This window comes from Erithacus rubecula (assembly GCF_903797595.1).
Source record: "Erithacus rubecula genome assembly, chromosome: 17".
In the NCBI taxonomy this organism is placed as follows: Eukaryota; Metazoa; Chordata; class Aves; order Passeriformes; family Muscicapidae; genus Erithacus; species Erithacus rubecula.
In genome coordinates, this window is record NC_136669.1 from 5371611 (window position 1) to 5385452 (window position 13842).

The 13842-nt window shown below is 44.8% G+C and overlaps 1 protein-coding gene across 6 annotated transcripts in view; it reads left to right on the forward strand.

Annotated features, from left to right (window-relative positions):
* The window catches only part of SDK1 (sidekick cell adhesion molecule 1), a 384435-nt gene extending 373407 nt beyond the window's left edge, over positions 1–11028 (forward strand). For all 6 annotated transcript variants that reach the window (XM_079320405.1, XM_079320404.1, XM_079320403.1 and 3 more), the window contains one exon: positions 4764–11028. In XM_079320405.1, the coding sequence (XP_079176531.1) occupies positions 4764–5039 (276 nt within the window). In that variant the 3' untranslated portion in view covers positions 5040–11028. The remainder of the gene's footprint in view (positions 1–4763) is intronic.
* The last annotated feature ends 2814 nt before the right edge of the window (positions 11029–13842 follow it).

A 13842-nucleotide genomic window follows, 5' to 3' on the forward strand; every position in this document is an offset into this window, starting at 1 on the left:
GCCTCAAAATGCTGTTTATGTTGGCAGGTGCAGACAGGAGGTGAGGGTGGGTTGGGGCAGAGGTGGGCATAGATGATTGACCACTCTCTTTTCAAGTGTTCCTGTACCTATTAGCTCTTCCTGTTTGTCTTTTAGTTTCTTTAGTTTCTGTTCTCAGAGGAGATCTTAATAGACAAGCTCTGTTTTCTGAGACTTACAGATTTTTTTATCTGTCTTAGCAGACAGCATTGTTTGCCTTTAGATGAAGAATTAAAGATATCTTTTCATCTAAGAGTTCTACCCAGGTTTGGTCCTCTGGAGCAGAGGGTCCTGATGCTGTTTTCCTCTAATACATCTGTGTGTGGGTCTCAAATTCCACTTAATATGATGCACATCAGGGCAGGCAGGGACAAAAACTGTGCCTTTGCCTTCAGTCCTCTTTTCACCATGTTACTGCTTAGTCTTACACCTGTTGCCTGAGGTGTCAAGATTTCATATGGAAAAGAGGGAAGCTCACTGGCTTCAAGTCTCCTGGGGTTTACTGAACATGAAGAACTGTTGGGCTGACTGCACTTAAAACACAGCTGCCTGGGAGCATTCCCCCAAGCTCCTTCCTGGAGAGGAGAGACACACAGAAACAAAGAGGAAATCAAGTAGGACTCTTAATATTCATAAATCAAGTGGTGAACTTACTCCATGTCATGAAAGCCAAGCACCAGTACTGTTAATGAGGTTAAAGAAGTTTAATTGGCAGGTATGGAGCAGGAAACTGCTATGAGTGTAAATTCTAAATGATTAATAATAATAGGCTTTTAGTTAATGAGTCAAATGGACAAGGCTCCAGACAGATAATCTGAGAAAATTTGGTCTTTACCATGTATAGAAATCTGATGATGTATCTGCAGTGTCATCCAGCCAAGGAAGAGCAGGAAGAGAGGGAAGGCTCATGTACGTTTGTGTGTTCTCACATGTCCTTGTGGTCTCCCAAAAACTGATTCCAGGAGAAAATACTTTCATAGGTTGCACACATTATCAGTCAGTGCTGGATGCTCTGGCCTTCCCGCTGCTCTTTGCAGTCTGACTGGCTTTGGCTTTCTCAGCTCTGTAGAAAGATATTAATTTCCACTTAACACTTCAGAGGGAATACAGTTTAACTTGTTTCCAGGAAAGCTCTCCAATGATTTTGACAAGTTGGACACTATGTGGAAACCAGCTGCAGGTGACACATAAAATAAGTAAGAGTGGGTTCCCATGTCCAGAGAAATGTTTTGCATACTGTTTTCCTTGTCTCTTTCACAGCATATTTATTTCAGGCCAACAAAAAAAAAATCCTGCTGTCATCTACATTTTTAGAAGTAATCTTATAAGGCTGTTTCTTTTGTAGTCACTTAAAAGAATGACTGGAACTATTATCAAATTTATTATCACATTTCCCACTGACTAAGCCAACCAACTCTGGTGGCTGAATTGCCTCTAAGCAGCACTTGTGCATTTTGTACTATGAAAAATATACCTAAATAGCCTCTCATTTTCTGTATTTGTTGTTTCAGAGGCATCCATGCACCTTTGGTTGACAGTGTGTAATGTCACCACTCACCCAATCACACTGCAGTCTGTGGAGGTTTCCAAGGTAACACAGCCACAGTCGTAGGAAAGTCGTAGGAAAGGAGAAAACTGAAAACAAAGCAAAAAGCCCTGCAGCATTTTTATTTACTCAATAGTTTAAAAACCACTAAAGAGTAATCCTCTAGTATAAGCTGTCTGTATTGTCATGCTAAACAGGTTTATCTTACTTGATTTTCATCGGGCTGTGGAATGCCAGTTTAGAGTATTCCTTGCTGATAAGGGTGGTTATTGGAGTCTTGCTGGGAGCAGACCTTAGGAGATACTTCAGAAACACAGACACAATAGTCAGTTCCTGCCTGTTCTGAAAAAAAACACAGAAAAAACATGTTGTGTCAACACTAACAAGCAGGTTATCCTTTCCAGCATCAGTCTGAATGATGGTGAAAGGCTGAAGTTACTGCAGCTCTATATGTTTCATGGCAGTTCCTTCTGAAATACCCTGGTCTTATTTACACAAAAACAGTGTTCCCCTTCAGTTGGTATAATGAACTAATTAGTGGACAAATTATCAGCAAGTGGTTTACATTCCCTCTTTCAGGCAAATCTGAGTGTCACCCTATTTCAAACAGTATCTGCTCATCTTAAAGTGTTCCCATGATTTCTCCTCTTTATTATGTTGACTTCTGGGAATCTTGAAAGAACTTGGCTTAGGAACAGAAATTATATTAGTTTTGTGAGAGAGTGTTTTTTTCACTGGTGATGGACAGAGCTCAAGTGGCTGCCTCAGTACTATTGCAGCTATAAAGTTGTGCCATGTGCTTCTTTGCATTTCTCCTTGGGGCTTCCAGCCTTTAGTTGGCTTTATCCAACCCCACAGATCCTCTGTTCTGTGGGGACATCAGGAAGACTTATAAAGAGCCACTAGAAGTTTGTGGGGGTTTTTTTTACTCCTCATGTTTATGCCACCTCAGCTCAGCTGTGATCCCTCTGTTGAGCAGGGCTCTGTTTCCTTGTCAGGAGGCTGAGAGTGCCTGAGTCAGTAAAAGTGATGGTGGGCTGGGGAAGAGGACATGGGTGAGCAATCCTGACCTGTCTCTGCTCAGGATGCACAGACTTTTCTTCCATGTCATCCCTCAGCTTCCCAACCATTTACTTTAAAATTACACTATGGACACACAGCATAATGTTTGGAGACTGATGCAGAGTGCAGTAACTGGCTTCCTGCTGAGTGCAGAGGGAACCAGGGTTTGGGGATCTTTTGGTGAATTTGGCTGTCTGCAGTGAGGAACAGCCTGAGCTGCTGGTGCCATGCTGCCACATCTGCAGCCATCCATGGCACTCCTGTTGGAGCCCCTTGCAAAACAGACAGGGCAGTGCTGGCAGGATGTTCTGGCAGCAGTGCCAAGACTCTGGAGCTGCTCTCTGCACCCACTGGCTGTGAAGTGATCCAAATCTGGGGATTTTCCAGGAATGCTGCAAAAACCACCTGTTCAGGAAGGTCTTTGGAGGGAGTCGGGTGTTGGCTTCCCAAGCCTGGCAGCTGGTGCAATGGAGTGTTTTTCTAGGAGATAGGCTTGCTGTGTTCCTTCTGGAATAATTATTAAATGCTGGTAGGGCTTTGTTGTATTAGTGATTACTTGTCGAGGCACCTGAAGCTTTTCCTTCTTAAAAATCAAACAGTACATAATTCCTAAAGAGTCAAAGCCCAGGTAATAGTGGAAAGGAAGTTTTGCAAAGCTGTAAAAAGCTGCTTGGCTCACTTTTGGAAAGCCCTGGGAAAAATTTCTCAGCTCTGTCCATCACCCTCTGTGCTGAAAATGGGCACAGAATAGTATTGAAGCAGCTACCTAAGCAAAGAAGTGGGATGATGGATGCTGTGCCCTTTTCAAATGATGGTTCACAAGGTATTTGAGGATTGTTCTTCAGAGACCATTAAAAAGGAGCTTTAGAGGAGGAGAGACAAGTTTTGTGGCAGGCAGGATCAAGAGGGATGTGTGTTATCTGGGTGGTGTCATAGATCAGAACCACACCAACCTTTTGAAACTAATTGCAGCAACAAACAGTGACGAGCTGCACTTACCTGTCTCTCTTGTGTGGCTTAGGCAGCTCCTACTCTGATATTTAATTGCCTCTAGAATTGACAATGCAGATTATTGGGAGGGGGGAGGAATAAAAGCTTTTGCATGATCCAACCAAAGATTTTGAAGGAAGGCACAAGATCTGGAAATGCCTGGGTAAATGTTTGCGTGCTGGATGGGTTGGGGCTGTTACTGGTGGGACCATCAGTGGGAACAGAAGGAAAATGAGCTCTGAGATTCCATGGCCGAGGCTTTGCCGTGGTCCCTGGGCTCGGAGTGATGTAGGAGCCCTCTGTGATTCCTCCAGCTGCATCCCAGCAGCAGCATTTCAGAGGAGGGGCAGATGCACAGAGCCTATCTGGTTACATCTCAATAGAGCTCCTGCTTGATATTGATGGGAGCTTTGAAGCTCTCCAGCCACTATGCATAAATGTTTCAGGGGAAGGATCTGCTCTGAGCACAGAGCTGGGTCTGACTCATCCCAAGGAAGCAGCCTCTCCTGCCTGGCAGCTCTTCCCCAGATTTTGCATTCTCTTTCTTCTGTCGCTGCTGCTTGTGTACCTTGTACCACCAATAATCAGCTGGAACATGCAAATGGTGTTATTTGCCTGTAAAAAGTCTGATTTTACTTAACTCCCTTCCAGTTACTGAACTAATTTTCAATACTTAACACCCAGAGTCCTGTGCAGGTGGCTTGGGCTGGCCACCCCAAACATTGTTCTGGCTAACCAGAGTGTTTGTGTGGAAGGCATCCCTGCTGTCCTTCAATCAGAAGAGAGATGCTCAGTTGTAATTATTTCTGATTGTGATTGAAAGCTGTTGGTTCTGCTGTGACCTCTCTACACCTTGCCTGCATCTTGTGCCCAAACAGGAGCTCCTGACTGCCCCTGCATCGTTCTGCAGGGAATGAGAAGGGATTTCTCTGTCACTTATCATCAGGGGACTCTCCTCTAGCAGCAAAGTCTGGCTAAAGCAGAGGACACTGCTTTTGTGGGGCTGCCATCCCTCTCACTTTAACACTGCAGCTGTAGTCAGCTGTGATGCTAAACCTGCCTCTCATTTCTTTGCGAGCACAACAGGCTAGAAGAATCATCGATGCCGATGATTCATTATTTCATTCTATTTTTCCTCATGCCCCAGGTCACTGACTCGGATTACGAGGACGAGCTGCCCAAGCACTCCTTTGTGAACCACTACATGAGCGACCCCACCTACTACAACTCGTGGAAGCGGCAGCAGAAAGGAGTGAAGCAGCACCCGGCGTCCTACAGATACGAGGAGTGCACGGCCAGCGAGACAGAGCCCTATTTCCAGACTGTCATCACGACACAGAGCTCAGGAGGGGTGTACACCCCCACGGGACAGCCCGCGCCCGGCTCCCGGACTCCAGTGACAGGATTCTCCTCCTTTGTCTGAGCGGGCGGGGACGCCGGGACAGCCGCAGTGACCGTGTGTGCGTGGCCGGACTGCTGAACTCGGGGGGACATCTCTTATCAGGGTAGAAACGGATGGGAACACACCTGAGGCTGGGTTGTTGGTGTTTTGGTTGGTTCTTTTGTTGGTTTGGTTTTTTGGGTTTTTTTTTTCTTTTCCTTTCTGAAGACAATCAACACTATAAAAACACGGAGCTGAACTAGCTGAACCTTTGTTTAAGAAAACAAAAAGAAAAAAAAGGAATTCTGAACAGTGATGATTTTAACCACTTGTGAATAGTAGGGGTTTTTTAACTGCTTTTTGTAACACTGCTTCAGGAAGCAGCTCCCATGCCCTGCTCCTTCCCCCTTTCTTTCTCTCCCCTCCTCCTGTCCCACTGCTCCCAAACAAGCAGGTGAATTCCCTAGATGCAATGAGTGACTTTGTGATGTGATTTGAAGAGAAAACATAAAACCTCCCAGGCTCCTTTTTCTTCCTTTTTCTCTACTCTTTTTTTTTTTCCATCTTCTTTTTAATTTTTCTCTGTCATCAAGATTAAGTAGTAAAACATAGAAAATGGATACATTTTTAGGTGAAAAGCAGACACCTCCTCTCTTCTCCTCGCTGCTCCACGCATTAGGAGCACTGGCTGATCAGTGTAGGCTCAGATGTGTCACTGTGTCTGCTCTAAACTCACTACTGGTGTATTTATATTGAATTACTGACTAGCTTTTCTTTCTTCTTCAAATGGGACCTGCTGCATTCTTTAAATATTCCAACTCCAGGGCCTTTGGAAGAGGAGATGGCTCAAAAGAGCACTGTAGGCAGTGGTGGGCAAAGCAGGTGGGAAGAATTCAGATGTAAGGTCAGTTTATTTTTGGTGTGGCTCTAATCCTCCTCATGGACTGCATGTACCATTTGAATCAGTCATTTTTTAAAAGTCAAAGGACACAACTGAGCAAGCCAGAGGAAATTTTCAATTAAAATTTCAGTGACAACCTAGAGAGTTTACTAATTGATGAAGGTTTTGATCATCAGAGTTACCATGCCCTGCCAACAGAAGTTGAGCATCCTTTCTCACCCAGACTCTGCAGTTCTATTTACTGGTCTGTAAAATGTACACAGTAGCAGGGTTTGTTTGATTTTATTTTTTAGTACAGAGACACACCACACAGACTGGGTGAGTTTTGGTGTCCACAGGTGCCTTTTATTGATTCTGCAGCTTCATATCTGGGAGAAGAAAAAAATGTCTCCAAATAAAGCTAACCAGTTTTTTCAGGCATTGGGGTCATGAATTACCTTGTGCACGTTTACAGCCTGTTCTGTGCACTTGAAACTACTGCCTTTGGAAAGAAAAGAGGAGATTTTTTTTCATGTATTCTCCATTCTTTTGTACAGCTCATTTTTTGTTTATTCTTTTCTATTCTTTTTCTGAGTCTGTCATGTTTAGTAGCAAGGAAGTTGTCAGGCATTAAAAGATTTGAAGTCCAGCCCTTGGACGTAGCAACAGCCCTAGGTCACTAGACTTTTTATCATAAGAGCTTGAAAGGTGAATTGGGAAGTAGAAGAGTCCTTCCCACACCAGGATCTGGCATTTCCTTCCAGGTGGATAGGCCAGGAAAATTGGTGCTTGCTAATGTCCTGTCAAGGCCTATGTGGGCATTGTTACCACAGAAAATTGTCCCTGTCCTCTCCAGGGATGCGCCCATCTGTGGCAGGGGAGGTGGTGTCTTCAGAGCAGGGTGTTTAAACCAGGCTGCCCAGGGGCCTGGTTGGGAGCATCCTGGTGGCACCTCACCACAACAGCTGAGGCCAAGGGCCAGCTCAGCCTTGCTGTCACCTTTCAGTGCCTCCTGGACAGGGCAAACGATCCCAGAACTGCTTTTACTCTCCGGCACTGCCTCCGAGCACTGCTGCTCTTGGTGCGTGCAGACTCTGCATAGCTTTGGCACTGGATTGCTGTTCCTCTCCAAAGGTTCCAGGAAGAAAAGTTTCGAAACCAAAAACTCCAGTGGGTGTGTTTAAGGGCTTTTGAGCTTGGCTAATGATCTGCAGCTCATTAGATGGCAGGGGACTTGCAAAGACATGGCTGAGCCAAAACCCTGTGAGTCATCCCCCTCTCTGCACCTGGTAGGATGTGTGTGGGATGGAGATGGGGCTCCAAAGAGGATGACTTGGAGTGTGCTGTGGAGAGGAATGCAAAGCAAACAAAAAACCCACTGCCTTCTGTGCACTTTGACTGTTCTCTTAAGCCATATGGACTTTGCTTTAATTACTGAACTGCCAAAATTTGTTTTCAGTCTGCGTTTTTTGTTTCTTAGACAAAATTATCTACGTGACTTTCTGATTTGTTTTCCTTTTCCTTTGTTGTTTCCTGCATCAGATTACATATTTTAAAGATGTTGTTTTTGTACATTTGACACAGCAATGCAATTGCTCTTGGAATTTTAATGGCATTTGTCCAACAGGTGTAAGAGGTAGTGCTGCAGGAGGAGCCCTTCAAGGACCACTGAGGACTTTAGGGATGTAAATTAGTAGGAAGTAGATGGAACACCGAAGACTTTGCCCCAAAGGAAAGCATAGTGTAATTCCACATCTCCTGAATATTTCTAGATCTCAGTTGGTGTAAGATGCAGTTACTCCCTGGGGCTGATCTGATACCACATTGAGAAAAAAACCCCAAGAAAACCATGGGGAATAAAGGAAATGGACTTTGTGGCCACTGCTCCACTGAAGGACAGCATGGGGAGCAGCACGATCTATACAAAGCGAGGAGAAGAGATTGTTCCTTTTTTCTCAGAACCAGCTGCAAACTAAAAAGCCTGAGCTTGCTGAGGACCTGCTGAGTTGGCTGTGTGGCTCTTTTCTTCTGACTGCTGTCAAAATAACAGGTTAGGTGTGATTCCTTTAGGACCTGTTGATCCCAACAAAGGTATTTCTGTTCCATTCTTGTCCACACTGTTGTCACTCTTGGTTATGTTGTGTTAGGAGTTGGCTTTTCTGACCTGTGGGTTTATTTTCCATAGGCAGTGGCAGAGTGAGGAGGTGCAGTGCCCTGCTCAGCCCTCAGCTGGGCACAGGATGTGTTTTCTGCTGTGCAGGATCCTGTGTAGCTCCAAGTGTGACACCTCCACCTTCTTGCTAACACACTCAACTTGTAAAATATGGTTAATAGGTAGGTTTTATTTACTTCACATATCAGGGAAATTGTTTCATCTGGAAGGAAATGCTCCATCAGTTAGGAAGAAAGCTCTATTTCATTGCTGCAATCTTTGGGAATTGCAGCCTTGAAATACAACTTTTAAACATTCATTGTCATGTTACAGTAACTTCATCCATTGAATTCGCTTCCATTTCCATCTTCCTGTTTAGAATAGTCTTGAAAAATGAAGGCTTATGTTAAAATTGCCTTCTTAGGATATTTTAATTTATTTATTTCCCTTCCCCTGTTTCTCAGGTCTCTTGGTGACTGTTACTGAAAAATAAAAGCAGCATCATGAAATGACCAAGGGAGACATTTCAGGGAACGGTTTAATAGGAGCTTGTTTTTCATGCAATAGCCATAACAATATCCAGTCTCCTGCAGGTAAAAAGTGCCCCAAGTCTTCACCCCCTGCCAGGGCTGAGGTGACACCAGTCACCACTGTCAGCAATGATGCCAGCCCCAAACCCCAGGCTGTCCCTGCCATAAATCACTTGCAAAAGTGCATTCATGAAAGGAGCTGTGCTGTTCCAGCACATTCGTGGCAGAGCATTTTATTCCCCCCAAAATCCGTGTCACTGTGTGTGTCCCCACCATGGCCACTCCCACACCCTTGGGTGGAGCATTTTCCATTCCTGCCTTTTAAAGCTCCGGTGTTTGGGCAGTGCCAGTGCCGTGCAGGTGCAAATGGCAGTGGTGACAAGGGACAGGAGAGGGCACTGCCTTGCTTCCATCAGCGACAGTCTCTTATTCCCTCTCGTAGGAGTGACTCTGGAATGCCTTCATGGGGAGGGCAGGGAGAGTGAGAGCAAAGGGCTTTCATCAGCATTTACTAAAGGAATCACACTTTGGCCAGCGATCCCACTTTTGGGAGCAGTTGGAATGACTGGAGAGAAGAAAGAAAAATACACAGAAAAGAAACTAATCTAGTACTCAAAAGGATTTTTTTCCCTCTTCATTTTGAGTGTTAAAACCAGTGATGTTTTGCAGATGGGCCAAGATCTCATTTTTCTTCCTTATATCAAGGTCTCTGCCAGAAGCTGCTGTAGCAATTGTTTGGGCTAAATATCTTGACATGGAGATGCATTTATTATCCTTGCCATTGCTTCCCTAAGAAATCCTTGGGTCATCCAAAGATTATCTAATCTGCTTTCCAAAAAGGGAGGAGAGAGAGATCTTTATACATACAGAGCACTGGTGTCTTCTCCCACACATTGCTTTCAGATACACAGGGCAACTTGTTGGAGAAAAATCCTTTTAGAAAAGGAATTTATCAGAAACTTTAAAAGAAAGCAAACAACCACATAGGAAAGATAACCTCTGGCAGAGGCATTAGAAATCTTGAAGTCCAGAAGCCTGTGATGTGTTAGATGACCAAGATGCCAAGACCTCCTGTTTTTACTGACCTCCTGTACCTGTAGCAGCCAGAAGGACACACCCAATGAGGGGTTGGAAAGGAAGAACCACAGAGCTGCTGGGACATGGGCAGGTTGTACTGCAGACAGCTCCACTCAGCCTGGAGGTCCTGCCAGTTCAGTCACATTCCATAGGTTGCTTTTATAGGTTGTTGCCAGCACGTGTGGAATCCACACGTTATCAAGGTTTTCCTAGAAGCTGTGAGGTTACTGGAGGTGGGGAAATGTGTGTTGGTGTGGTGCTCAAACAAAGCCACACGTGTGGTGATGTGTTCTACAAAACCCATTGAAACCTCCTTATGGAAACCACCCTTGAATTGGGAGCATGTTCACCCCAGGACTGAACATGATGGGCCTGAAATGGCTCCACCTGACAAGTCATAAGATCCCAGAATGGTTTGGGTTGGAGACAAGAGAGAGATCTTGAGGATCACCTTGTTTGAACCCCCCTGCCATGGGCAGGGACACCTTCCACTAGACCAGGTTGCTCCAAGCCCCATCCAGCCTGGCCTTGGACACTTCAAGTCCCTTCTGTTCTTTGTATTTCTGTTTTCCTTTTGTCCTCCCCCTGACCTCCCAGGAAAAGAAAGCTGTCCTGCACTTTGTGCAGATGTAGAGTTTGCTGCAGAGAGTCACAATGGATAAGCACACACGTGACACTTGGGACAGGTGAGATTTGTTTGAACAAGGACTGAAGTACCATTAGCACTTGAGATTCAGGCTCTGACTCAGAATTTTATCTTCTCAAAGCTGCCACTTGCCCACTTTAAACAGCCTTGGGGCCTCAAGACTTGACAGGAAATTGATTATTTCAATGCTGTTTGATCACTGTGCACTTTCTTGGAGCTTGAATCACTGGATACAGACAGGAATGGGGTTACAGAGCTTTATATCAAGGTGTTTTCCCATTTGTGTCCAATTCACTAGATTTGGGAATTTCTGCTGCCATGGAATGGTGGCCTTCTGCCGGTGGCAAGTTCCACCAGGACTCCCTTTGATGTCATGAAGCCCCTGGGCCATGCTGGGGCTGTCAGTGCAGTGGGAGCTCTCAGGTAGCAGAAAGGTGCAAGAACCCCATATTCTGGTGAGTTTGTAGCTGTCACTTTGCCTCCCTTGGGCTGGAGTCCGTCCTCTGATTTGGTATCTGCTGTCAGCTTAGGGGTAGGACCAGCTCACACAGCTGTGTCTGAGCTACCCTTCCATGTACTCTGGTTATCAGATCATTGCTTTTAATTCAGTGTCTCCTTGGAGAATTGCCCTGGATTTTTGTTCCACACCTCTTGTTAGCCTCACCTTCACCACTCCACTATTTTATATGAGAAAGTTACTTCTTCTTTTGCAAACTTGCTTCTGATTAAAAGAACCCTTTTGGAAACATCTGTGTGCTTGGTATATTTGTTCTGTAGAAGGGGAAAAAAAGTATTTTTCCAGACTCTTCTCTTGCTGAAGAAGTTTCTGGGTGCCTTGCCAGCAGACTCACAAGTTAACAGCTCAGGACTGAGAATGTAACACGGACTGAAATTCCTCACTGTTTGCTCTGGACTGTAAAATCTTACAACCCCTGCTGCTTCTCAGCTAAGCTGACACTCTCAAATAGTTTCCACACAAAATTTGATCAGTCCTAAATATTTTATTATTTTGCAGCAATAAACTTCCTCAGATCCTTAGAACGAGAGTCAAAACACACTCAGAAACCCATGGGGCCAACATTTTTTATGTCTTTGTGCCCTCCCTAGCCGTGTTGTAACAGTTGTTAATCAGCTCCCACAAACGTGCAGATGTTGGGGAGTCAGAATGAGTTCCCAGCTGAGGGAAATCAGGACACCTCTGTTATTCCAGGGTGGTTGGTTGTGCTTTTCACCCACTGAGCACCTGGCCTAGAGAAGTAAACTAAACACAGTCAGGTCAGCTACAGCTCTGGTGGGAGAAATGAGGGCAAGAAATCAATTTTTTCCAAGTGGAAGAAGGGAAGAAAAAAAAAAAAAATTGTCAAACTGTGAAGGAAAGAACTCATATTCTCCTGCTCCTGAAGAGGATATTATAAATAATGCAGTGTTGTATAAATACAGGCAGCCCTTTGCAGCTGGGAGCTTGTAATAACCCAGAGGTATCACTGTACCCATTTTGAAGATGAAAATCCTCCCGCCACAGCATTTTGTGAACGAGACATTATCCTGCAAAATTGCCATAAGGTGCAGAAGTGCTTTTTTGAGGCCATTTGGCTTCAAAGTCTATCATCCTCCAGCTTCCAGCCCTCACTTTTCTTGGGATGTGTTTCCCCCCCAACACGTTTTTGTGGCTGGGATTGGAGCACGGACATAAACACGGGAGTGGATGGGAAACCTGCCATGGTATTCCTAGCCTAAACAATACCAGAGAAAACAGATTGGCTTCCTGCCCTGCCCTGAACAGCACAAGCAGTGGCTTGACTGAATCAAGTAATCTGGGCTTTCATTACTGATCCTTTTCCTGCTATTTGTCTCTTTTGTTCCCTCTTTTTCCCTCTGCGTTTTTGCTCCAGGCTTATTTATTTTTCTCCTTGCTCCTTTTCTTTTCTGTTTTTTTTTCTTTTGTAAGCCTACCTCTTTTTTTTTTTTTTTTTTTCCTCTCCTCCTCTTGCCTCACTAATTATTGTCATTTCAAACCTGCATTTCCCACAAAATCAAAAGGAACTTTATTGAACACATGTTCTTGTTGGGTTTTGTTCACTTCCAGTGTGCTCCAGGAGTTCTTTAGCTTTGCTGTCTTGTTTACTTAGAAATGCTGGGCACGTTGCTCCAAGCCAAGGCGATGTGGCCACTGACTTCCCAGCCTGCTAGAAACCTTCATTAAGCAGGCAATTGGCAACGTTCATCACCATTTGTTAACGAGTTAGGATAATCCTAAATCAGACCAGGCTGATCTGTGAAGTCATTCTTTGAGGCTTTACAAGGCAAATTTGTCAGCAGTGATGAAACCCATGAAGTCTTGAGGAATCAGAGGAGCAGCACCTGCCTGTGGAGGAACAAGAAAGCTGCAAACCATGGTTGCATGACAAAAATGTGTTCAGAGGAAGAAGGGACCAACACCCACAGCATCACTCAAAAGGAATTCCCTGCTTTGTGCAACTTCCAAGGGTTCTGTGCACCCTTTATGCTGATAACACATCCTAGAAAACCAGTTGGGGCAAAGCCAAGGACTAGTTCTGTACCCTGAGCCTCCTTAATCTGAGTTTGTGCCCTTTGTGGCCTTCACAAAGGCTGTAGATAAGGCTAAAAGGCAAGTTGGGGGAAATAACCTGTGTAATATAGTCTGGGGCCTCATGCCAAGAGTGACAAAATGCCTGACAAACACAGGTGACCTCACCACAGCCCTGCCAAATTGGGAAGGATGAATATCCCACCTGTGGTAGGAGGGAACTGAGGCACAGACCAGCTTTGCCTGTGGGACCAAGCCTCAGCCTGTGTGGCTGCTATCAGTGTGCCCAAGTGGCCTTGACTGCAATGTCCTCAGCACAGGGCAAAGAAAACACATCTTTCTTACAAAACAGCAGGATGAGTTATTTTTGGGTCTTTATAAATTGTCTGTTTTCCAGCACTATCATTCTTACCCTACCAGGGGAACAGGACTGACCTAATTAGAGTCTAATTCCAACAGTACAAGGCTCAACTTGTAAATACAAACTTTTCAATCTTGAGTTACTTTTTCTGTATGTACAAGCACATCTGATTGGTATGAACACCCCAGAGGTGGGGGGCAGGAGAGGAGCAGGACAATGGGAGTCATCAAAGAAGCTAAACTGGGAAATTTTGGATAAACAAGGGTCAATTTTCAGATGTATTTGAGACTGACTTAATCCGTTGGGCGATTGTATCCTCTGGGATTAAACCCCACAGAGCCTGATGGAAATTCAGAAATGTTTTATCCCCCACCGTGGGGAGGACTGGCAGAGGAAGGATGCAGCATTTCAATCATCTGTCCAGCAAAAAACATCTAGAGTGATCAATGAGGACACTTTCATTGATCCATAGCTGTCTCCACACACAGAAAAAATTAAAAGATGAGAAAAAGATGCTTGTTTTCAATGAAGCCCATTTCACAAAGCCAGCAAGGGTTAATCCAACCAGACAAATGCTTGGCTTTAGCTGCAATAGAGAAATCCTGTGGGGTTGCATGCTAAGCCTCCAGCCATACCTGCTTGGATTCTCAA